Here is a 27,328-nt window from a genome sequence, read left to right as displayed (position 1 = left end):
GAGTTCAGCAAGCTTGAACTTTGCAACATAGTGAACTGCGAAACTTGACGCACAAACTTGCGTATGAATGAAAGTCTATGGTGAGAAAAGTCCAGTGTGACCGCAGTTTTAGACTCCCAAACTAGATTCCTGGAGGGCAGCAGATCTGCAGTTTTGCTTGAACCCTAATCAAACACAAATGATCCAAATAATCAAGGGGTTTAAGATGAATAGTTGTCACCTTGATTAGTTGGATTAGCTGTGTTTGATTAGGTTTGGAGCAAATATGCAGATTTGCAGCCCTCTAGGAATTGAGTTTGAGACTTTATGCAACCTTAAGCTAAACTTATTAAAGAGCACCCACCAAACACAGAGATTGGCAAAATGGCAAACAAAAAAGGTCAAACTGTTTAGCTAAAATGAACCTCTTCCCCTTTAATGTAATTTTAAAAAATGCAACTAAGTCTTCTTAGGCTTTCTGTTTTATTTGTCAAAATGGGGAACAATAGATAATACAACGGTTGTTTTTGGTTTCAAACCACATATTTGGATCAAATATGTTATTACAGGCATTTGGCATCAAACATTCATCCACAGAGCCCACTGCTTGGGGATTATAGTGCATGAAAACGCATGGTCAGACATGAAGAAAACCAAACAAGAAGTCCCAAAAATGCATTGACAACTCTACACTACACTAAAGGCACTTTCCTTTTTTAAGGTGAGATGCCATCACCAATATACTCACCATGCAGATCGAGTGGAGTGTTTTTCAGTAAAATTAAGTTCTCTGAGAACCAGTGTGGACAAATTCCATGTTAAAACACCTTGTAGCACAATCTAAATTTAATACAAATTAAACGTAAATCAAATTTGCATAGATCTGAAAACTTTAGGACTCAAACCAAAATAAAGGAATGATCTTTATTCATTTTTGCTTTTAAGTGCACTAATGCGGGAAAATTCAGTTTGTGCTCATTAAAACAAAATGTTTTATTAGACTTTATTACCTATGCAGTTTACATTTTCACAGGGGTTGTGTGACATCAGAACAGGCGAAACCATGTTGCTTCAATTAGCAAGAATGTGAGGATAAAGACAAAACGGTTAAAAATGATTAGATAAAACAACTAATCAATAACATCCCAAAAGACACCCAGCAAAACTCAAAACAACAGATTTCATGTATCTGATATGATTGTAAACCAAAACAACATTCAGCGTCACTGATATGGCAACTGTGGCCCTGCACCTCGTCTCCCGTAATGTCTGTAGGACTGGTCGTCTTGTCTGCCTCGGCCTATATAATCCTTCCGTCCACGTTGGCTCCGCCCTCGATATCCTCCTCTGTCCTCTTGGCCACGCCTTCCTCCACCCCTGTAGGAATGGCTGTAGTATAACTGAGGAACTCTCAAGTCTACATTGGTGGACTCCATTTCCTCTGGCCACTTTTCTTCAGGAGAAAATGTATGGACGAGGCGGGAAGAGTCTTCAGCATGTAGGTTCTTCGGGAAGGCTCCCCCTTGTCTTCCTAAGCTTCCGTTTGGTAAAGGGATCAATCCTGACATGTCTCCTTGCAATGGGCCAATCTGAAAAGATGGTACCGAACAGTGTCCACCATAAGGAGGAGGTTCCATTCCACCCAGAGAAACAGGAGTATCTACTGACTTGAACTCTACACCACTCAAAAAATGAGGTTGGCCTCCAGGAAAGCCAGCAGAGTTCTGTACAGACCTAAATTGGGGGTTCATTGACAACTGACCATTCTCTTGACCTCTATCAAGTGTGGGGCGAGCAAAAGGCAAGACATCAATCGGACCATGATGCCCATGGTTTATTGCTTCTAAAGGCATTGGTGGAAATGGCATACGGTGGTATCCAACAGATGATGGTGGATACATCTGATTCCCAGGGGGTGGATATGGAGGTGTGGAAAACTGCACTGGAGGAGTAGTTGGGTACCCGCCAGGATAGGCACTTGAAACAGAAGGAGCTGACCAAGGCATTGGTGGTCTTGGTGGCACATGCATTGGAATCGATGGAGGATCGTTGTATCCTCTTACCTCTATGGGATCAACAGGACTGCTACCAGCTGCCACAGGTGCAATTGGAGCATGGCTGTCCAATGGGGTGTCAACCATGGAGCTCAAACTTTGAGGCTGAGAAGAAGGGTTTTCTGGCTGCCACGAAGTCATGGTGGGATTAGCAGGAGAGTCAGAGGAAGGGGAAGGACCTCTAAGGTAGGCTTGGTTCAGTGGTGCCAGATATACAATAGGAGGAAACATTGGCTGGGTGTAAGCCTGAGAAAATTGGGAGAACATTACATTTGTTGTAATTCAATATAGTTGAACATATGCCTTTAATGAAGGAACAAATGCAAATATTTGAAATTGTGTACCTTGACCCCAAGGTTGAAGAAGAACTTGAGGACACTGATATCTAAAATAATAAAAACATGCATTTCATTTTAATGATTAAAAATTATAAATTACTTGGCCATTAAGTCTTGACTAATGGTGTTAAAACATTAAAATCATCCAACAACAAGTCTAACCCAGAGGTACCCAAACTCACGCCTGGAGGGCTAATGTCCAACAAAGTTCAGTTCCAACTTGCCATAACATACTTTAAAAGAATGTTTTTAGTGTGCTTCATAAGGTTGATTAGCTGATTTAGGGGTTTCTAATTGAAGTTGGTGCTAAAATCTGCAGTACACCAACCCTCCAGGACAGAGTTTGGACACCTGGTTTAACCCTTGAATACAATAGCCGCATTTCCACTATCGGGCCAGTGCGAGCCAGGGCTTTTATCGGGCCAGGCCGGGCGATTGGCTTGTCCTGTTTGAGTATTTCGGCAGTGAGGCCGAAATCATGTCGAGTTTCCACTGTCGGGATAGTAGCTCGCAGCGCGTCACACAAATCCCACCCCAGAACATCCCCCGAATCGAACGTCACTCAATCCGCCCACTTAAGCGGGAATCAGGCAGATAAAGCACACCACATCGTCACGAAACTATTAAAATTAGGACAACCAAAACAAACTAATGACACGTTAATGTACAGCAGAATGTATGACTATACGCACATACCTGTGTGTTCTCATTCATCAGATTAATTTACTCGCCGACCGACTGTTGGCATTGAAATCCAGTGGTCTTGCCACTAACGGAGGGACCCAGCGCAGGGAGCGCACACATCCATAATATAACACCACATATATAAAATTCTCCATTAATAACTCGATATAAAATGTATTTTATAACATCCTCAGTTAGACAGACGCTGTCTAACATTCATCCCAAGTTCTCCGGAGAGAACTGAAACATGATTTTTTCCCTATAGGCTTTATGACACTAATAGGTGATTCCCTTTATTTAAAGATGTTGCTTATTAAATCTTAAGTAAAGGAAAGTGTTCAGTGTTTCAGCACATAAGAGCAGCACGTAATAAAATATAGCCTATATTTTGTTGCGCTCAGCAGCTGTGCACTAATAAAGCTCTTTAAGTATTTAAAATTTCCTTTCTTAATTTTACCACATCATATAAAAACATACACACTTGTTTGAGGACACAGAACACATTTTGAACTTGCATTTTTCCCCGATGCATCTGTAAAGTGCTGCATAGCTGCAGACAGAAAAAAAAGATGGCCTAGTTTCTGCTTTCACTCACCCCGAAAATGCTCTGTTTGCATGATTTGATTAATATCATCTTAGCCAAATACTTTAAAAATAATATTTAAAACATTCTCCGGTGTTTACTGTATTTAGAAAATATCTAAAATCTTTATATATATATATATATATATATATATATATATATATATATATATATATATATATATATATATATATATATATATATATATATATATATATATATATATATATATATATAGCTAGCTTTTGTTAGTTATCTGATATTTGTAATTCTTTAAATTATTTCAATATAATATTCTGCCCCGAAGCCCAGTTGGCCCTCTTTGGCCCAAGGTATTCTGCGGGCCGAAAAAGGCCGGCTGCTGGCCCCGAGAAAGCCCCGTTTTGGCCCGATTAGGCCCCGGAAGTGACAGTGAAAATGCGACTGGCCTTGGCTCGCTCGCTTTAGGCGCGATAGTGGAAACCCGGCTAATAATCAATGGCAATAGACAGCAAATGTTTTCCACATAGTTTTTCGTAGATTATTAATGGATTTGTAGGAACTTCATTACCTTTCGGTAGGTCCTCTCCTTTTTGGGAGTAGGAAAACGGTGGAGGTGGTTCCAACTGTCCCTTCTCATTCTGTGGGAATCCTGGATAAACTGGGTCCTGTAGGAGCTGAGACCACTGGACTTGAGGAAACGGCAGGTGTTGGGGTTGGGATGGGTGGTCAACAACAGGCGCTGCACCTGAAGGACAACAGATCTTGTTTGAGAACTCAATGAGTCTACTAAAATTTCAGCATTTGCAACCAGGTTTGCTGCAGTTTCTGTGAACTGAAAAAAAAATAGATAATTGAAATGGCAATTTTAGGAGTACAAAAGCTTGGCACTGGCGCCATACTCAAACAGGACAAGTTTCTACCTTATCTAAAGTTGTATTTGGTACCCTTAAGGCACCCTTAAGACAGACTTCCATATTGACATTCTCCTGCACTCCTAAACTCTTGCACATTATCTTTTACGAAAGTAAATGTCCAAGATTGAACCTCAATAGTCAAAACTTACCAGAGGCAGGTATGGTTGATGTTTCACAAGCAGATGGGACTGATTCTTTTGGAGAGACTAGGGGTAAGTCAGGAGGTGAAGCATTAGCAGAACCAATAGATGGGGAGATAGAGGTGGGAGCAGCATGGGGAAGAGGGACTGGCATCATAGTGGTTTGAGGATCAACAGTCTTTTGGGCAATTGGTGGAGCATTGTTTGCATCAATAGGATGTGGGGTAGAAGACAAGCCTGGGGAATCTAATACAGGGGTAGCAACCTGAGCCTGTGCAGAAATCGCTATTGTGGATGATGGTGTTGGGGATAGAGTAGAAGTATTGGCTGGTGGCAAAGTTTGAATGCACAAGCTGGATTCAACTGGGGCAGCTGGGATTGGGCAAGTAGGGCCCAGAGTAGTTTGGGTTGGGGTAGAAGTAGGTAAAGGGACTGGGGTAATCTGAGATGCAACCAATTCAACCGAGGTGAACTGAGATGGTGCTTCAGTTCTGGGCAGGAGCTCCATTGTAGGTAATTGGGCCATTTGGAATGAGGGTTTGGTAGAATTTAGTGCAGGTGCAGATTGAATAGGACCAGGGGTGGCAACAGAAACTGCTGTTGCCCCAAAGATGAAGTGTGAAGCAGGAGCGGTAACTGAGACTGCTGTTGCCCCAGAGATGGAGTGTGGGGTAGGGGTGTTAGATGAGACTGCTGTTGCCCCAGAGATAGACTGTGGGGCAGGGGTGCTAACTGAGACTGCCCTTGACCCAGGGATATACTGTGAGGCAGGGGTGGTAGCTGAGTCTGGTGCAGCCACAAGTATAGAGTCTGAGGCAGGGGTGGAAACAGAAACTGGAGCAGCAGCAGAGATAGACTGTGGGGCAGGAGTGGTGGCAGAGATAGACTGTGAGGCAGGAGTGGTGGCAGAGATAGACTGTGAGGCAGGTGGGACAACTGACGCTGGTGCTGCACCAGAGATAAACTGCGAGGCAGGAGTGGTTTCTGAGACTGGTGCTACCCTAGAGATGTGCTGTAAAGAGGCTAAAGTTGACACTGGTTCCAAATGACTGTTGTCAGGGTTTTGAGCAGGGCTAGACTTAGGTTGGATGGTTGCCTTTTTAACTCCCTCAGGAGCAGACTGGTTAGGATTAGGGGAAGTGGCAGAATTAGATAAAGAAATGGGTGTTTTGGGACCAGATAAGAAGATAGCAGGTGAAGGTGGAGAAGCAGCGACAGGGATAGGTTTCTCTTGTAATTTCTCGTTTATTGTTGAAGAAGACCTTTGCCTTGGTTCCTCAGAAAACTTTATCTAGAAAATAGTATAGAAGTCATTGGCTGGTTAGGAAATCAGAATGGATTACTATAAACATACTAGTTTATAGCATAGCCTATTAAATAGGCATAATGCCAATATTTTAACAGAAGATATTGAACAATTGGTTTAGATCAGGGGTCACCAATCCTGGTCCTGGAGGGCCGGTGACCCTGCAGGGTTTAGCTCCAACTTGCCTCAACACACCTGCCTGGGTGTTTCAAGTATACCTAGTAAGACCTTGATTAGCTGGTTCGGGTGTGTTTGATTAGGGTTGGAGCTAAAATCTGCAGGACACCGGCCCTCCAGGAACAAGTTTGATGACCCCTGGTTTAGATGATTGTTTTCGCAATGTTCTCACCCCATGTTTTTCTTCAGTCCCACTCTTCTGCCTCTGTAAAGGCTTCTGAGATGCTTCTGAAAGCAGTAAACCAAAATAAACATTAAGAATGGTCCTATTTACAAGAACATTTCTATGACCAGCAATACTAGCATATTAAAGGGAAGAGCTTTATTGCCAACCTGTCTCCATGAAGTTGTCCTTCTGTTCCTTTTTCCGATGGCTTTTCTTTTCCCCTCCTTTCTTTATGACCTCACCAGGAGTGGCCTAAGTTCAGAAAACGCATGCATTTGTATGTTTGTTTTTAAGGAATGTACTTAGTGCAACAAAGATTAAAAAAAAACATTAAATTGAGTTTCAAGTCAATAAAATATGGTACTAATTAACTTGTTAATAAACACCTTGGTATGAATGGTATGCATGATTATCATTATTTCTACCCAAAGCCCATGTTTCACACCATATTATGCAAGCAGAATGTGATGGATTCACCGTTTGGGGGCTGGGTCCAAGTGAGGGGAAGTTGTGCTCATCTTTGTGCAGAAGCTCCAAAACAACGCTTTCCTCTTCCTCTTCTGGCAGAATACACACAGGACTGCTGCGCTGATCAGACCGTCTGCTAACACATCATACTAAGAGTCAATTCTAGAGTTCACACATGGCTGATGATTGATTATAAAGCTTGTTTGGCTGTCCCGGGAGAGCGCCCTGAGCTTATAAGATCCTCGAGCGCGGAGCTCCCTCCCGTTGCAAGGCGAGAGGGGAGTTTGAGCTCAGGTAGATCTGGAGAACTCCCCTGCTGTAGTTGTTACTGAACAGATAGTGATTGCTTTTAAGAGATAACTGCTTACTAGGAGCATGTCTACGGTGCCGATTTGGATTAGTCAATTAAATTACGTTGCATGTTTTTGGACGATAGAAGGAAACTGGGGGAAACCCACATGAGCATGGGGAGAACGTGTAAACTCCACACAGAAATGTCAACTGGCTTGGTAAAGACTAGAACCAGTGACGTTGCTGCTGTGAGGCAACCGTGCTAACCACTGGGCTATGGTGCTACCCATCTAGGAAGGAGGAGGAGTAGGGGTGGAAGGGGGAATTCTTCAAAACGAAGATGGCTGTGATATGGAACTTAGGCGTAGGAATTGTATGATTGGTGAATCATAAATTGGATAATGCGAGGCCGGCTGCAAGCAATCATAAGCACGTGATCCTATCGAAAATCTATAAATGAACTTCATGAAGGTCAAAGTATTCTTGTATCAAAACCATGGAAACTCTAGTATCTTTAGAAAACTTCTCTTAAGCAAATGCAAGCATTATTTGTGATGTCTTCTTAAAAACGGGCTTATGAACCTGAACTTGTTTTTTGCATCATCAGTTGTGGCCTGCGGAGGCCAGGAGTGTTGCTTATGTACACGAACGCTGGGTGCCGACTGAGACTGCATTCTGTTTGGCCTCCGACCTCCTCTGCTTTCCCATTCTGCAGAAAACCAAGACAGTAAATGCGGATGAGCTGATCTCATTCAGGTGTGTTTTTGATTTGTAAAACCTACCCGAAGGAATTTGCGCACCATTGTTTGGCGCAGCTTGTCTTTTTCCCCTCTCTGACACCGTGTGCCAAGACTGAGGCTCTTCAGACGGAAGACGCAAGTTTAACAACGGCACCGTTTGCCTGAACACATAAAAGCAAGAGTATCATTTAAACACAGTAGCAATTATTTATGTATAACCTGCTGTATTACATATGGTATTATGATATATATTAAAAACTGCTCTTGTTGTATAATGCAAATTGCATGAAATGGGAATTGTGATAGGCTTTTCTGAATTCAATGGGTTTTGTAGGGTGAGGCTTGATTTTGTCCATGAGGAACAAAGATAGAGGGGATTATTTTGATTAAAGTTTAGATGAATAAAACAAGATGATATGCATGGATAAACATTGGTGACTTCATTGTGCTATGCAATTCTGCAAACAAAAAAAATCCACAGCCAAGCCCAGCGCACTGCTGTTTAAAAATAAAAAATAAAACATACAAAGACTTTGTCAAACTCAAATCCTGGAGGGTCGCTGCCCTACACGGTTTAGTTCAAGCCCTGCTTCAACATACTTGCCTATAGGTTTCAAACACGACTGAAAGACTCAATTAGTTTGATCAGGAGTGTTTAATTAGGGTTGGAACTAAATTGTGCAGAGCTGCGGCCCTCCTGAGTTTGACACACCTGACTAGGACTGTCAATACAATATACAGTTGAAGTCAGAATTATTAGCCCCCCTGAATTATTAGACCGCTTGTTTATTTTTTTTCTTCAATTTCTGTTTAATGTAGATTAAAAAATTTGTCACATTTCTAAACATAAAAGTTTTAATAACTCATTTCTAATAACTGATTTATTTTATATTTGCCGGGATGACTGTAAATAATATTTTACTAGATATTTTTCAAACACTTCTATACAGCTTAAAGTGGCATTTAAAGGCATAACTAGGTTAATAAGGTTAACTAGGCAGGTTAGGGTAATTAGGCAAGTTATTGTACAATGATGGTTTGTTCTGTAGACTATCGAGAAAAATTAGCTTAAAGGGGCTATTAATATTGACCCTAAAATTGTGTTTAAAAAATAAAAAAACTGCTTTTATTCTTGCCGAAATAAAACAAATAAGACTTTTTTCCAAAAGAAAAAATATTATCAGACATACTGTGAAAATTTCCTTGCTCTGTTAAACATCATTTGGAAAATATAAAAAAAGAAGAAAAAGATTCGAAGGGGGGCTAATAATTCTGACTTCAACTGTATTTCTTTACTGAATTCATTTACGATTGAAGATTGTTTCTTAAAAGTTATGCATATGCACTCCTCTACAGAATCATCCAAATCAATACAAAATGATCAATTCTTTTCAAATAGCTATTCAACACATCTAGTGAAATTGTGTTCATATCGCAATGTATATCGCAGAATGAAAAAATATTGCAATGTTAGATTTTTCCAATATCATGCTGCCCTAAACACATGTATAGTTAAATAACAAAAACACATACTGTTTGTTGAGTTCCTCAATAAAGACAGTGACTGGCCCATTGTCTGGACTGACTTCTTTAACATAAGCACTATAGAGCCGATTGCTGCCACTCAGCTGCACCTGAAAAAGTTCAAGAAGAGAACAATCTTGCGGTCAAAATTGCTTACAGGTGCACCAAGCAAATTGACAAATGTTAATGACATCTGAGAGCACCAAAACAAACACGTCCACATCCCAACGAGACCTCAAACCTTTTTCAAGTCAGTCTGAAATAAATATTTACAATGTTTATTTTGCTAGTACACATTGTTAAGGTTATTGTACATTGAATTTGAAAATGTCGTAATTTGAAAAATTAATTCGACCTCATGTTGTCAAATATTGACACACTGCCTACAAAAGTTTCGCTCGTCATAAAAAAAAATCATATATGGTTATATATATTTTTATTTTCGCATCCCAAATTGAGTTAACAACTGTTTTGACAGTTCAGAGCCACCGTACATGCGAATAGCAAAATACCTTTATTACGTTTTACTTGCAAAAATATGAATAAATTCATCATATTTGGCGTTTTAAATTAGTTTGAACACATGTAGGTGCTGCATGTGCAGGTGACAACGCTTCTATGTTCATTCTTGCTGTCAATTGTGGGAAAAATCATCGATAAAAGGTTTGTGATTTACCATTATGAGTTTGAATTGACTGAATTGTTTTGCATTTTTTTAATTGATTAATTACAAGGTTCTTACACCTTTTCCAACTTCAAAGTTCAGCACTTTTCAAGCACTTTCAAGGTGCATTTGTATGCTTTTCAAGCACCTAATAACCACGGTTATTTACGTTTATGTACTTTTTCACATTTATGGCACATTCCATTGAGCCATTTTAAAAAACACAATATGAAATTTCAACTTAAATTCTTGAGTACTTTCGAGCATAGATTTATTGGGATAGTTCACCCAAAAATGATAAAAATAAATAAATAAATAAACAAAAAAAGTTCAGTTATTGGATGTTTTTAAGTTTGGTCTCTTTCTACCTAAAGTTAATATCTCAAGAAATAAGCTTACAGTCAGATTTTGTTTGGGTGTAGTACCAAACTTTCATGACCAGTTGTTCATGATATTTCATGTGCATAGTTTTTACAGTCATTGGATTGGTGTTTCAGGTGCAAAGATGCATTCTGGGTGAATGTCTCCTAAATACATAGAAAGCTAATAGTGCTAAAACAATCTGAATTTAAATTGTGTTAATTTGAATTCTTAAAAACTTAAAACTGTATTTTTACATACCCAATATCTGCAGTCTTTGAATTCAGAACCAAAAAAGATCAGAAGTTTAAAAATATGTCTATAAAAATCTGACTTAAAAAAACTAAATTGTCTTAAATTTCAGATGTTCAATAACCAAGTTAAGAAATACAAATTCAAAACATTTCTAATAGGTTATAATCAGTATTATTAACTTACAATTGTTAATAATTCAATTGAACACAAAAATATTAGCTCCATAAATACGTACATGCGATGAAAATTTTGCAATGAAAACTGATCGCACAACAACAATTTATGCACTCGCACATATGCTCCCGAATATATTTTGAGGTCACAAAGATAAAATTGTGCGAATATGCAATCAAAACAGTCACAATTTTGAGCCCAGCAAATTCAAAGTCAAGCAGGTTCAAGCACTTTGTCCAAAATCCAAGCACTTTTCTAACCTTGAAAACACTATATAGAAAATCAAGCATTTTCCAGGATTTCCAGCACCTGTAAGAACCCTGTAATTAATATGCAGCAGATTCAGTGTGCACGGTTTGAGTATGTTAAAAATTTCTGTGACGAGTATAAAAAAAAATGCACATGAAAATTCCAGACTTCAGTGTGCAAAGACCCTTATACTTCAGGTGAAGTTAATCCACTGGAATAATTATGTTTGTTTTGGTAATCTGCAATCAAAGTATGACCATCTGCTTCTGCGTTTGGATTGGCTCCTTCTCTGATGATGTCAGTTTGAAACTTCAGCCACAGTATTCTTAGCCACGCCCCTCTTACCATTAGTTAGCTACAAGAAAATGATTTGTAAAAGAGCCCCGCCCCTACTCAATATTCAGTTTGAAGTACATCAGCATACTGACATGAAAGTCTCTGCAATTTCCGGTTGAGGCTAATTTTAATATCTCCACTATAGTTACTGCACACACCCCTTGTATTATGGCAGTGGTTCTCAAACTGTGGTACATGTACCAGTAATGGTACGCAGGCTTCCTTCTAGTGGTACACAGAGGAATGAAATATGTCATGTACATGCTACAAACATTAATAAATTTACCAAAAATGCTCTATATAATATGCTATATATGACATATACTGTAGCCTATATTTCTGAGGTAATCTGCCACGTTTTTTTAACTGTGCAGAGGTGTAGCTGCTTTACTCGGCCTACTACGCTATTGTATTTCAATACTGCTCATTTTGGTGGTACTTGGAGAGACAATTTTTTTCTGAGATGGTGCTTAAGGAAGGTTTGAGAACCACTGTATTATGGGCTTCAGTTAGACACTGTGCAAGTATTTAAAAATAAATCAAAATTAAATACAGAAAACAGTTGTCAACACACTGCTAACCTTGCACTTGTCTCCGACTGAGTACTGCATCCCTGCGGCAATGCAGAAGTCTCGCTGCTGCTGGACTAAAAACACACAGATATTAAAGTGATTTCATCAAGATGCTAATTACATTTCAGAATCGCAACACAAAAACTGACGTACGTCGTTTCGAACGGAGCCACACGTCATACTCCACGTTCCTGTAGAGGGTGGGGTTTAGGGACTTCTGCACCTTAGTGGACAAAAATTCCCGCCCCCTTCCTCTTGAGTAGCCCCTCCCACGACCCTGCACAAATATATAGCTCTGTTATACACAATATATCATCATATTACAAAGTCAGAGTAGCAAAACGCTGACTTCAATCTGTGAGAAATATACAGAGAGAATGAAGCTTAACATAAGCACCCTTTGCGGTGGTCTGGCATTCATCCCGTTGCTCGTCTTCTCTCTGGGTTCAGTAGACCTAACAAATGCAAATACACAAATCAAGAGTAGTTTTAGTATCACTGAGGTACTATTATAGGCAGTGGTGGAAAAAGTACTGAAAAAGCATACTTAAGTAAAAGTACCATTACTTGCCTAAAAATGTAGTGCGAGTAGAGTAAAAGTACCTGTTGTAAATATTACTTAAAGTGAAGTAAAAAGTAGCCCTTTTAAAAGTGCTCATGAGTAGTGAGTATTACGCTGTATAAAGCTGATGCATTTACATGTAATTTGTGGATGTGTTTGTGTGTAAACGTAACATTCTGTAGTGCATTTAGTGATTGCCCAGCAGGCACACAACATCATAAGACGTTAATATTTGGTTAGATTTAGGTTGTGATGTCAGGTGACCAAAATTCAATGTCTAGCCAGCGTTTAAGGACAACATTATTTTGATGCCCAATAATGACATCAAATGACGTTAATATTTGGTTGATTTTAGGTCGTTAGAAAGTGACCAAAATCCAACTATAGCCAACAACATCCTATTGATGCCAAATACTAACATTTATTCATCAGTTATGGCAACCAAAATTCAACGTCTGATAGACGTCATAGTGGGAACGTCGACAGAACGTCAAGCTGTAACATCATTGGACGTTGATATTCGGTTGGTTTTTGGTTGGACATTGACGTTGGCCTGATGTGAGTTCTGATATAAACTCGATTTTCATTTATAAACAAAATGCAGCGTCTCCACGACGTTAGGGTACAATGTCAATCTGACGGCATGTTGACGTCTTGTGCCTGCTGGGTGTTTAAGGCCATTTCGGTCCTCATACAGTAAATATCCATCATCTTCTCATCAGTGACATGCATCTAAACCAGGGGTGCCCATACTCAGTCCTGGAGGGCCGGTGTCCTGCAAAGTTTAGTTCCAATCACAATCAGACGCACCTGGGCTAGCTAATCAATCTCATACTAGGCTTTCTAGAAACATCCGTGCAGGTGTGTTGAGGCAAGTTGGTGCTAAAATCTTCAGGACATCAGCCTTCCAGGACTGTGTTTGGGCATCCCTGATCTAAACAGTCTCTGGGTCAATGCGTATAAAGATTTTGAACATCTTCTTGGACACTTTTAATGCTTCCACACAGTTTGCTGCAGTGTAAAGTGCACATGTCTTGAGGTAGTTCTATGTGAGATTTGATTGGACAGGAGTTAGAGGACTGATTTTTCTAATCCCCATAAACAAGAAAGTAGTGACTGTAGGCTGAAGGAACGTGGGAGTAAAAGTATAGATACAGCACTAAAAATATAAAAAAATAAAAACTAAAAAAGTCCACATTTATAAAACTATTCAGTAAATTACAATTTCTTATAAAAACTACTAAATTACAGTCATTTGAGTTTTTGTAATTAGTTACTTTACACCACTGATTATAGACCACTTCAATGTGGTGATGTGATTGGCCTATGAACATTTCCTGCTTGCTGTCAAACTATTTTAATAACTGTAACAAGAGGGAATTCAGAAATGGAAAACAGCTGTCATAACTTTGTCAATATATAAACATTTCAGAATTCTCTGAAGCTTTGAAAATTAAAACTGTAGAGCAGGAAATACGTTAGGACCATTGTTATTGTTTACATCTCTCAAAATGGTCTATAGTAGGGCTGCTCGATTATGGGAAAAATCATAATCACGATTATTTTGGTCATTGTAATCACGATTATTCAAAACGATTATCAGTTGAAGTCAAAATTATTCGCCCCTCTGTGAATTTTTTTTTATATACAAATATTTCCTAAATTATGTTTATCAGAGCAATTTTTCACAGTATTTCCAATAATATTTTTTCTTCTGGAGAAAGGCTTATTTGTTTTATTTCAGCTAGAAAAAAAATCAGGTTTAAATATTTTGAACCTATTTTAATAGCTCAATATTATTAGCCCCCTTAAGCAATATACAGTTTTGATTGTCTGCAGAAGAAACTACTGTTACATAATGACATGCCTATTTACTCTAATTAAGCCTTTGAATGTCACTTTAAGCTGAATACTAGAATCTTGAAAAATATCTAGTAAAATATAATGTGCTGTCATCATAGCAAAGATAAAAAAATCAGTTATTAGAAATGAGCTATTAAACCTGTTATGTGTTTTAAGCATCTTCACTGTAAGATAACACTTTAACTACAAAAGTCCTTCAGTCAAGAGCAGTGAGGGATTTTCTGCTTTTGTTGTTTGATTAATAATAAAAACAGCAGCAGAAATATCGCACGCTGTCACTTTAAGAATAGTGCGGCTCCGATATGGTTTCTCTTTCACGTGTCTTTTGATTCTCAACTTGTTTGTTTATTACACAAGTGAGGGTTAATATGAATAATCACTAAACACCGTGCATATATTTGACCATTAAAGCGCTCGCATTAGGATGGCGTTAGATGTGCGTGTTCTCTGCTGTCCGAGGCTAAGCGCGGACCGCGCGCACACAGACACACACAAACACAATACCTGTCCGAGGCTAAGCGCAGCGTGCACACACACAACAGCACGTGCTCTTTCGCGCTTTTAAAAATATGAATGATGCGCATCCCATGCTGCAAAAGTTACATTACAGCACATCTTTCAGTCACTTTCACGTGGAACTGGAAAGGAGGCGGTATATGATGGAATAATCGTTTATCTCGATTAAGGGTTTTTCATAATCGTTAGAAGCCATAATCGAAATTGAAACCGATTTTCGATTAATTGCACAGCCCTAGTCTATAGTGTAATCATAAGCAAGATATTATTGTATCCATTGCAATTGACTGAACTAAAAAAACATACATAAACCTATAGATTACACTGTCTATAGGTTTATGTATACACATCACGCAAGATTCTAGCAACAAGCAATTTGTCTGTCCACACCAAACGTGACTCAACACAACAGAAACATAAATATGAGCCACTGCACTCCAATGAAATGATAAGGGTTGTAATCTAATTAATACAAATTAAACCTACTTAACATTATTATAAGAACATAGCGCACACATAGGAGTGACTGATTTTGTTGGTTTACATTAAGTCAAACCACTTACCAGTCATTTTTAATTTTCAATATCTGCTGATGCTTTCAGTATGGCAATAAATGTCATGTCAAATTGTGCGATATTCAAGCCTAAATAGACAAGTGAACATTTCGTGTGTCACATACACTTCACAATGGTAGCGGATTCGCATCATGGGCGGGGCTTCTGTCTGCCCAGTGACTCATGGAACATGGATTTTATTGAGAGAGTAGCTGGGCTTTATGTGCTTTAGGGAGGCTGAAAAACAGCATAGATTCATTCAGCACGGTGTCGGAGTCCACTAGATCTTTCAGAAGTGTACCCAGCTCTGAGTTCATCAACTTCTCCAGAAACTATACCTGGATGATGGACGCTTTCAGTGGTGCTCCAGAATGAGCCGAGCCCAGTCTGATGAACTGTTTTCCGGTGTCGGCGAAAGGGCTTCCCCTCAGAACACCAACAGGCAAAACATAATGACTCCCCTACAAGAGCAAGCTCGTGAATGTCTGCTGAAGTTAGGATTTTCCAACTCCAGCGATTTACGAGAAATGCATCAAATGTGCAAAGTCGCACCGCTTTATTCAAGTGAATCGCGTCACCTCATTCGCACAAAACGTGCCACAGGATGTCTATTTGCGTCTTTGCATTAACTTATCATGTACATCACTTGCGCTTGACGCTTCACCTGCATCTGGTGTGAACGCAGCATAAGAAATGCCAAAACCAGCACAAACATAGCATCATACTTTCATCAACAATAACCAAAACCCTTCACAATTCTGGAATCAATAGATTAGATTTGTGTAATGTCTTCTCTCCCCCAAACCACAACCCCAACCTCAAAACATTATGCAATTCTGAGTGCGCCTCACACAGGTGAGTGGGCTTGACAAACCACCTGTAGAAAACACACTTTAATTTGTGCTGGAACACGCCGGATCCAGCACCTCTGAATTCTGATGAACCTCATTTTACTGATCCCCTCCTCACCCCCTCTCCTCCTCCATGTGCTGTTCACTTTCACATTGTTCCGCGACTCCCCAACCCTTTTCACTTTCTTCCACAACAACAACCTCCGCACTGGCTATTAGCTTACATCCGCGACACCCCTCCGATATCCAACGCCCCGCTCTCAACTTTCATGCGCGACACCTCTACATCCTCAGGTAGCATGCCGGATCAGTTACCTCGATCTGTTTCAGGACCTCATGATGCACAAATTAAGAACTGCTTTTATCTCTCTGACACTTTTATTAAAACTTGCACCAGTACCAGTTCTTGCACATTTGCATCAGGCACTCTCTTACAATCACTCCATATTTCTAGGAAAAAAATGTGCTTGACAAACCGATCAATATAATAACCCCCCCCCCCTTTTTTTTTTCTAGCATTCACTTCTCTAAGCTAAACAGTTCCTTTGTATTATTATGTGTATTGCCTCTTCCTGTTGAATTGCTGCATGCCTCCTTAACTGTAAGTCACTAAACTTACAGTTCAGTGCTAAATCACTGAATGTAAATGATTCAAGAGCGAGGCAGTGGCGCTGGGTCGCTGGTTCAAACCTCAGCTCAGTTGGCGTTTCTGTGTGGAGTTTGCATGTTCTCCCTGCCTTCGCGTGGGTTTCCTCCGGGTGCTCCGGTTTCCCCCACAGTCCAAACACATGCGGTACAGGTGAATTGGGTAGGCTAATTTATCTGTAGTGTATGAGTGCGTGTGTGAATGTGTGTGTGGATGTTTCCCAGAGATGGGTTGTGGCTGGAAGGGCATCCGCTGCGTAAAAACTTGCTAGATAAGTTGGCGGTTCATTCCGCTGTGGCGACCCCGGATTAATAAAGGGACTAAACCAAATAGAAAATGAATGAATGTAAATGATTCAAGCAGGTAAATGTGTACCAGAAGTCGTCTTCCTCCAGCTCAGACTCCTCACTGCTCTTGCACTCCTCTGAGTCCTGTCTATCTCGTCCTCGTCCTCCTTTCACACATGATCCCACAACGTTGCGTTCGACGCCACACACTCGCTCATACAGCAGCTCGTACAGGATCGCTAGACGTGGACAGATGTTTAGGCAAGTTTATTAATATAGCACATTTCACAGACAATGGTAATTCAAAGTGCTATACATAAACAAGAGTAAGAGAGAGAATTAGGGGTGCTTTCACACCTGTGAATCCATTCAGCTGTTCCGAAACAGAGATTATAAATGTTACATTGTTGCTCTTTGCTCTTGGAGCGGTTCACTTTCACACTGCAAAGTTTCTAATCGGACCAAAAGAGCTAAAACAAGTCACGTGTGAGTAAACTCTCCTCACATTGGTCAGAGTGTCAGGGTTTATTTTGCAGCATCCCGCTAAACTGTTATTAGGAGAGGTGGTGGTTTGAGGGTGATTGACAGGGTGCGCATGCGTGATGTGTCTGAGGAGAGATGCGGTGGGGAGGGGTGAGAAGGGTGCGCGACGTAGCCTATTTAAGGACCGGGAGGGAGACGCAAAATTACCGGGAGATCATCACTCGTTTGCGGGCATCCGGAGACTCGCAAAAGTTCCCGCCATACTCATAATTCTCTCTTCATATAGCCGTAAGCCTATTACATATCCATAAAACACTGTGATATAACCGCACTAGGATCGCTTTCTCACTGCAATCGAACCGCTCCAGGGTTCGTTTCAATCGAGCCGAGACCACCTCATTCAAGCGATCTCGGAGCGATTACTTTGGCGCGGAACAGAGCGCGATTGCCCTGTTCACATATGCCAAAGGAACCGCGCTAACTGGCCAATCGAGACAAGTTCCAAAACAAAAGTGTAGGTGTGAAAGCACCCTAAAACAACAGCATAAAACACATTAAAACAGGATTTAAAAGAATTGAAAAAGAAAAGAAAGACATAAGAGTGTGATGTGCGAGACGCAGCACAGTGCTCATTCAGTAAAGACACAGCTAAACAGATGTGCTTTAAGTCTTGATGTGAATGTGCCTAAAGTTGGAGCACATCTGATCATTTCTGGAAGCTGATTTCAGCAGTAGGAATTGTTATAAGATACTTTAGTGTCGATAAGATGCTAAAAGCACAATCCAGTATTATATCTTAAAGAATCAGCACTCACATTGACATACAGCAGCATTTTTCTCAAAGGATTCAGGGTAAACACTGTCGTAATGGTTTCCGTTGAGGAAGCACAGGCGCACCTGATGAAGAAAGAGACGTGGAGGTTTATTCGAGTGCTCCAGAAATTGAGTTTTGAAAATTGTGCATGAATGAATGTGTGCACCTTATGAGTGAAGCCGTTCTCTGTGAGGTTAACAGGCGGTTGATCAGGCTCCTGAAAAATAATAAAATCATGCCTGGAGAAAAAAACAAACAAATAATCAGGACACAGTTAGAAATAACGAACAGTAGTAAATGGAGATTGTAAAGCTTGACGTGAGAAACGATTCAACTAAATGAACTGGGCGGCACGGTGGTGCAGTAGATAGCACTATCGCCTCACAGCAAGAAGGTCGCTGGTTCGAGCCTCAGCTGGGTCAGTTGGCATTTCTGTGTGGAGTTTGCATGTTCTCCTGTGCTATGCGCTAAAGGTGAATTGGATAAACTAAATTAGCTGTAGTGTATGAGTGTGTATGGATGTTTCTCAATACTGGGTTGCAGCTGGAAGGGCATCCACTATGTAAAAACTATGCTGGATCAGTTGGCGGTTCATTCAGTTGTGGCGACTTCTGATGCATAAAGGAACTAAACCGAAGGAAAATGAATGATTTATTAATTTAGAAGATGCTTTTATTCATAGCTACTTACAAATGAGGATAAAAGAAGCATTAAGCCACTGAGCCACCAAGTCACCCACAATATTAATAAATCTAAATAAATGTTACAAAAAACTATGCACGTCTAACATTTTTTTACATTTGAGTGAGTTTGATTCCTGAAATGATTTATTTTGCATTATTGCAATTCAGAATCACCATGTATAGCAGCAACCAAATTAACTACATGAGTTTTAACTCTCCATGCATGCCATTTGTGATCTGATTTATACATGAACATAATGCATAGCTTCTAAGAGCCAATAATAACTGGCAGACCACCAATAATGCAGTTACAGTGCATCCGGAAAGTGTTCATAGCGCTTCACTTTTTCCACTTTTTTTCTGTTACAGTCTTATTCCAAAATGGATTAAATCAATTGATTTCCTCAACATTCTACACACAATCCCCCATAATGACAGTGTGAAAAAAAGGTTTTTGAAATTGTTGCAAATTTATTACAAATAAAAAAGCTGAAAAATCACATGTACATCAGTTTTCACAGCCTTTGCTCAACACTTTGTTGATGCACCTTTGGCAGCGATTACAGCCTCAAGTCTTTGTGAATATCATGCCACAAGCGTGGCACACCTGTCTTTGGGAATTTCTGCCCATTCCTCTTTGCAGTACCTCTCAAGCTCTATCAGGTTGGATAGGAAGCAATGGTGTACAGCCATTTTCAGATCTCTTCAGAGATGTTTAATAGGATTTAGGTCTGGGCTCTGGCTGGGTCAGTCAAGGACATTCACAGAGTTGTTGTGAAGCCGCTCCATTGATATTTTGGCGGTGTGCTTTGGGTCATTGTCCTGCTGGAAGATGAGCCACCGCCCCAGTCTGAGGTCAAGAGCGCTCTGAAGCAGGTTTTCATTCAGGATGTCTCTGTACATTGCTGCATTCATCTTTCCCTCTATCCGGACTAGTCTTCCAGTTCCTGCTGCTGAAAAACATCCCCACAGCATGATGCCAACACCACCATGCTTCACTGTAGGGATGCTATTAGCCTGGTGATGGGTGCTGCCTGCTTTTCTCCAAACGTAACGCCTGGCATTCACTCCAAAAAGTTGAATTTTAGTCTCATCAGAGCAGAGAGTTTAGGTTCTGATGGTCTGAGAGTCCTTCAGATGCCTTTTAGCTAATTCCAGGCGAGGAGTGTCTTCCGTCTGGCCGCTCTACCATACAGGTCTGATTGGTGGATTGCTGCACAGATGGTTGTCCTTTTGTAAGGATCTCCTCTCTCCGCAGAAGAACGCTGGAGCTCAGACAGAGTGACTGTCGGGTTATTGATCACCTCCCTGACTGAGGCCCTTCTTTCCGATCACTCAGCTTAAATGGCCGGCCAGCTCTAGGAAGAGTCCTGGTGGCTCCAAACATCTTCCACTTACGGATGATAGAGGCCGCTGTGCTCATTTGAACTTTCAGAGCAGGAGAAATGCTTCTGTAACCTTCCCCAGCAGTGTGCCTTGAGACAATCCTGTCTCTGAGGTCTACAGACAATTCCTTTGTCTTCATGCTTGGTTTGTGCTTTGACATGCACTGTCAACCCTGGGACCTTATATAGACAGGTGTATGCCTTTTCAAATCATGTCCAATCAACTGAATTGACCACAGGTGAACTCTAATGAAGCTGCTGAAACATCTCAAGAATAACCAATGGAAACAGAATGTACCTGAGCTCAACTTAGAGCTTCATTTTTAGGTTTTTTATTTGTAATAAAAACTCTTTTTCCACATTGTCATTATGGGGGATTGTGTGTGGAATGTTGAGGAAATAAATGAATTTAATCCATATGGGAATAAGGCTGTAACATAAAGAAATGTGGAAAAAGTGAAGCGCTAACAATACTTTCCGGATGCACTGTACATGGCTATAAAATGACACTTAGAGAATGATGGTTAAAAATGATAGCCAGTCAAAATAATCACAGCTCAGGCATAAAAATATGCAGTTAAAATATAGAAAAAATTGTAATATTCTCACTTATAGAGCTCAGCCAATGCAGAGATCTCCACCTGTCCAACCCAGCTCTAAACAGAAGCAAAGAGGAAAAATGTAATATTGTAATAGTAAAATCAGAGTTAATATAGATTCTAGATAATAAAAGTTTAATACAACTCTGGAGACAATCTGCCTGAGTTAGGGATGTTGTTTATTCCAGTAATTACCTGAGGATCCTGTAGATTCTCCAGGTATTTCTCAAAGTTGCCTTCGATAAACTACCACACCCACAGGCAAAAAAAAAAATATATGTTTAGTTTCTTAAATTTTGAATTGTCATGTATGAATTTTAATGCAACGTAAAGCATAATAATGCATTATTATGTAATGTAATCTCACCAGCTCATAAGTAGGTCTGTTCTGTCTAAGATAATTCACACAGGCCGCCCGCACTTGTGTGTGTAAACCCTGACAATGCAGTATCTGTCAATCAAACACACACACAATCATTAATAAAGATCCTAAAATGACAACAGCCTCAGCTTAGACACATTCATTTCATTACACTCGGCTGTCACTACCGAGAAAAACAGGTTTATCAAACAAACAGGTAAAACAAAGACTAAATTGACCCAGTTTAATTCAGACTGCATAAGCGATGAATCAGCTAAATCTTTACAATTAATATTTTAAAAATTATTTCAATAGTATAAATGTTACTAACAAAAACTTTCAATCAAAATGGACATTACTTTTAATTTAATGCTGATATAGTCAAATTAATTTTAAGAATATTTCCAAATGAATTTGCAACACTTCCTTCTTTATTACATCAAAATTATTGAAATCATAGCCTAAATAAAAATGAAGACACTTTATGTAACCTTAAAATGAAAATATTATGAATATTTGACATAAAAACTGTTTAATGTGATGTTAATGAGGTAAACAAATCTATTAAAATTTTGTGAACTAAAAATAGAGGCGCCCGGAGGTATTAAAGGTCATAATAATATATTTCCTGTAAAGATTATTAAATCTACATAAAAAATCAAATAAAAGTAACATTACACTATTTGTATATAAAAAAATCCTCTTAGAGATCAAATAAATAAGAGCTGCGTTTTCTTATTGACATTCATTGTTTAAGGTAGAAACAAACAGTGACAGGGTTAATACTGCTGCATACGTTAGCAGCTAGTATGCTAAAGCTAATTAGCTTCACATAAACCAAAAAGTGATTTTGACAAACCGTAAAGATGACAATTAGTTATATTAAAGCACAAGTGGTGTAGAAAAGGGTATATAACGATTTATTTCAGTGAATCTGTGTGACATTTTGATGGAGCACCGTGAAACTCGCGTTTCATGCGGTTTAGGTAAGTTAGTCATGCTTGAAATGAAGGTATTAAAATCGTGACACGTTTAATTGGCGTTATTAAGTTAATTATCAGTCTTCTGACCTGTTCTGCCACGGCTCTGAACAGACATGACCCATCCTTGGCGATCTTTTTGCGGTAAAAACCCAGCGAGCGCAGGTACTCGTCCATGCGGGACTCGTGCGTCCTGTCACCGGCCAGCTGCTGCTGCGCGTCCGCTGAAGCCGCCCGGAGCTCCATGGCGATCCACTCCAACTCAATATCCCAAAATTTAGCACACTATATCTGTAGCTTTACTTTCATTACCATCCCTGCATTCAGGCGAACTCAACAAAGGCTCCTGAGAGACTGGATTAACCGGATTCGCTTTTGATTTCAGTGCAAAGGAAAGTTGGGATTGTTTGCAGATCACGCCTGACCTGAACGCTACATCCACGAGTCCAGGGCTGGATGCTTTAATCCAGGTGATCAGGAGTCAGCAAAAGCAGGTAAATATCAGTGCTTTTTCCCAGGCATGATCATGGCACAGTGCAGAACATAAAAGGAACTGAGTGGATTTAATGGGGAGACGCTGGGAGATGTAGGCGAAAAAGAAAGTGAAACTACACGCCCCATACTGCAACAACTTGGAGCAGAACTGAAACAGAAAGTAAGTAAACAGGTAAATAAATAAATGAATCAATACTTAAATACAACTTTCATTTGTTTGATTACATTGTGCATTAATTTGGAGGAACAGTGAAATTAATTGAAAAGCATTGGTTATCAGTTTAAGCACCACCTTTAATTTTATATGGGGTTTTGTAGACATATCATGTATATTAAAGGAATTGTTCAACTTATATGAAAATTTACTCACATTTAATAACTATTTGTTGGTTTTATTTTGCTTATATTAAATAAAAAGATATTTTGAAGAATGTTGACATCCATAGTTGGCAGGGTGCGAATTATGGGGGGTTTGGGGGGTCTAACCCGCCTAATTAACCCTTGATCCCCCCATGAAGGACACCAGAACAACATGTGTAAATCTTTAAACAGTGACAAAAAGCTTACATTGATCAGTATATTAAATAATAACATTAACAACAAAATGAAGAAAGAAATATAATATAAATATACATATGACCAGCCATATAATGGTTCATACCATTGTGAATGCAGTAGCCTCATTATGCAGGAAAATACTCAGTCGGCAGGCTGAATCTAGAATTGGATCACCAGCAGATCTAGCCTACAAACCGATACCGTAAGTGTCCTATAGGCACTTTTCTTGAAAATAAATAGGTGTTTTTAATGTACATTTAGCCTAAAATGCACCTGGAAAGTGCTGGAAAAGTTCTTAATTTTGACCCATCAGAGGTTACAGTATCAGCTCTTTATCCATCAAAACACAGAAAACTTAAATAAGTTTGATATCCTATGAGATGTTATTTAATTAAATAAATGAATTTGGTTCAATGAAGCGTGCATGTTTATTTACACAAACTACTGAAAATACCCCCCCCCCCCCCCCATAGTCAATGTATAATTCGCACCCTAATAATAGGACAAATAAATAGTATGAAGGTCAATGATTTCTGTTCTGATATTCTTCAAAACATCTTTCTTTGTGTTCAACAGAAGAAAGGAACAGATTTGTAAATGATGACAGGATTTTATTTTTTAGGTTTTGGTTTTGGGTGATCTGTCCCTTTAAGCACAGGTAAAGTGTTTGCTTTATGTTGGAAATGACCTTTATAAAAATGAAAATTATTTACATCATCATTGAGCCTAATGAAACGTATTCAGATCTAAAATTAGTCAGGATGCAAATTACATTGATGATCAGGGGGGTCCGTGAATCAAATGTATGCATTTACTTAAATGACATTTGTTTAATTAACAAATATTTACGTTTTCTGTGTTTTGTGGGATATTTTGTGTAGTCTGACCTACAATATCCTCTGATTAGCTGTTTCAGAGGTTACTGTAGGTCAAACTATGCATCTAATTTTACTTTACTTTTAGGCTATATGTAGAAACAAACACCTATTTGACAAGAAAAGTGAACACTTACCATGTCTATCGGCGTAGACTGATTGATCTGATTATGAGTTCACAATGGTGTAATCCATTATAGGGGTGGTCAATAGGTCCAAATTAGGTATATTTATATTATCTATTATTCATTTATTCATTTATTTTCTTTTCGGCTTAGCCCCTTTATTAATCAGGGGTCGCCACAGCGGAATGAACCACGAACTTGTGTTTTACGCAGCGGATGCTCTTCCAGCTGCAACCCATCACTGGGAAACTTCCGTACTACATAATAATTCACACTTATTTACACTCATTCACACACATGCGCTACGGACAAGAGCTTACCCAATTCACCTATACCACGTTTTTTGGACTTTGCACCCAGGGGAAACCCATGCCAACACGGGGAGAACATGCAAACTCCACACAGAAATGCCAACTGACCCAGCCTGGGCTCGAACCAGCGACCTTTTTGCTGTGAGGCGATTGTCCTGGGAAAGTCTTGAAATTTCAATAAGGCATTTTTTCAGGTCTGGAAAAGTTTTGGAAAAAGAAATAAATCCAAAATGTTTTGGAAAAGTCAAGTTTGTTTAACAATTATCCGTGTACTTGAATATATTTGAGATGAACTTGACTTATACTTGACAATTTTAGCTTCGCCTCTCTTTCCCTCGCTTTCACCGTAATTTAGGATTCATTTTGAGTGTCGTGTCTAGAAACAATATCTAACTGCAGAGGTAAGACACTGTGGGTGCTAAAGGCTAATTTGTACTAATCTTAAGTCTTGTGAAAGCACAAGCCAGTGCATAATAATGCTAACGTGGTGTTAAATGGGCTCCAGTTTCATACCCAGACCCTGCATCTAAATAACAATGTGGTGTGTTTTTAAGTGTTGTCAAGTTTGGTCTCTCATTATTTGTGTGTGTGTGAACCTTGTATTCTTACATTGAGGGCACCAAAGTTTTTACAAGTATAATAATAACAGTAATTTTTGATCTCATCTGGACTTTTTTGGTTTCCATATGGAAATCGGCTCATAAATCAAACATGGTTAAACACTGTGAACATGTAAGTGCAGAAAGGGGTAGTTTTGGGGGACGAGGACACAATATTTACTGTAAAAAATGCTGGGTTCCACACAATAGATTTATGTTGGGACAATATGAAGAAACTAAGTTGAGTGGGATCTGGATGCAGACTTGGTGCAGTGCAATCTGAGCTCCATCCAATGCTTTTTAATGCGCTCACCTATCCCACCCCTAACCCTCCCATCACCGTGACGTCATTGAGTGCATTGTGTCTGACATTGCATCGCTAAGGGATGCAATTTCAGGTTGCATCATAAAGGCTGCATCCAGATTCTATTGACTAAGTTGAAATTAGTCAAGTAGATTGAACAAATAACAATGAAATTGTCAGCCAAAAAGCAAAAAAAAAAAAAAAAAAAGTCTTTTCAGCTCATTTTAAGTAAGTAGTTTAAACAAATTAATATGAACTTAATAAGTGCACAGTCTGTAGTAGAAACCTCATTACACTTATGGGAAGTCCCCATAAAGATAGTTGTACAAGTGTGTGTGTGTGTTTAATTGAAGGAGGATGTAGTAGTTCCTGGATCAGCAGCTGTTGCACATCCTGGGAGAGAGAATAGAGGACATCAGGATAAAAGAAAAACAGGATTAGAGAAGGAGAGAGAGAGAGAGTGTGAGAGAGAGAGAGCAATGATACTCCAGCAGGCAAACTCCAGGGTCAGTTTGTGTTGCGCTAACAAAAAGGACAGAAGCTTCTTCAATGTAAGTATTTATTTCATCTCTCTCACCGATCACATTAAATTAATATTAATATATTTGTGCAGACACCTTTTACTTATGCAACACTGAAAAGTCAATGTATTTATAATTATTTGTTCTGTACATGTATAATTGTACCTAAATATTATGCATTTATTCTTTAAAGATTTTTATTATATGACTATGTGACATTTTTTATAATCATTTTTAGAATTATATCTTACTAAGATATCCAGACTTTTTTATTTGTAATTTTAAATATAAATAAATAAATAAATACAATTCTAATAAAAAACATGTTATAAAATGTTAAAAAGAAGAGTATATAAATGTAATGTGTGTATATGCGTTTGTATGTGTATGAGTGTGTTTGTATATCTGTATGCTTGTGTGTATAATGCTTCCTGTTTTACACCAGTATGATGCTGATTCTGATGAAGGCAGTGTTGGCCGGGTGTGTGTTGGTGTGTGCGTTTCCCTGCTGTGGTGTGTGTTTCTCTCGTGGGGCGAGTGTGTCCTCATGTGTGAACATGAAGCCTGGTCACATCAGCTCCTTTCCACAACACACACACTCCGCCATCAGCATCCGCAGCAGCCGATCAGTGTATCTGCCCCAACACACACTCACAGGTAAACACAGATCTACCTGTCTGTCTGTCTGTCTGTTTGTCTGTCTGTCTGTCTGTCTGTCTGTCTGTCTGTCTGTCTGTCTGTCTGTCTATCTATCTATCTATCTATCTATCTATCTATCTATCTATCTATCTGTCTGTCTGTCTATCTATCTATTTGTCTGTCTGTCTGTCTGTCTATCTATCTATCTATCTATTTGTCTGTCTGTCTGTCTGTCTGTCTATCTATCTATCTATCTATTTGTCTATCTGTCTGTCTGTCTGTCTATCTATCTATCTATCTATCTATCTATCTATCTATCTATCTATCTATCTATCTATCTATCTATCTATCTATCTATCTA

At 39.3% G+C, this 27,328-nt stretch overlaps 2 protein-coding genes across 2 annotated transcripts in view; one reads left to right on the top strand and one right to left on the bottom strand.

Moving 5' to 3' along the window:
- Positions 1 to 448: 448 nt before the first annotated feature.
- Positions 449 to 23,032, bottom strand: otud4 (OTU deubiquitinase 4). The gene is given in 21 exon segments (NM_001312659.3): positions 449 to 2,279; positions 2,378 to 2,418; positions 4,189 to 4,365; positions 4,684 to 5,572; positions 5,603 to 5,965; positions 6,330 to 6,385; positions 6,491 to 6,575; positions 6,801 to 6,927; positions 7,665 to 7,791; positions 7,883 to 7,983; positions 9,356 to 9,456; positions 11,966 to 12,030; positions 12,110 to 12,233; positions 12,354 to 12,411; positions 17,324 to 17,474; positions 18,534 to 18,615; positions 18,699 to 18,771; positions 21,210 to 21,256; positions 21,395 to 21,445; positions 21,567 to 21,650; positions 22,631 to 23,032. Coding segments are annotated over 21 exon segments (4,035 nt in total). The 5' UTR covers positions 22,787 to 23,032; the 3' UTR covers positions 449 to 1,202.
- A 3,284-nt stretch (positions 23,033 to 26,316) lies between these two features.
- reeld1 (reeler domain containing 1) overlaps positions 26,317 to 27,328 on the top strand; it is a 7,892-nt gene continuing 6,880 nt past the window's right edge. The window contains exons 1-2 of the mRNA XM_073939434.1: positions 26,317 to 26,358; positions 26,774 to 26,985. Of these exons, the coding sequence (XP_073795535.1) occupies positions 26,775 to 26,985 (211 nt within the window). The 5' untranslated portion in view covers positions 26,317 to 26,358; position 26,774. The remainder of the gene's footprint in view (positions 26,359 to 26,773; positions 26,986 to 27,328) is intronic.

Source organism: Danio rerio, chromosome 23 (genome assembly GCF_049306965.1).
Source record: "Danio rerio strain Tuebingen ecotype United States chromosome 23, GRCz12tu, whole genome shotgun sequence".
Classification (NCBI taxonomy): Eukaryota; Metazoa; Chordata; class Actinopteri; order Cypriniformes; family Danionidae; genus Danio; species Danio rerio.
This window is presented reverse-complemented; position numbering and strand designations above follow the sequence as displayed.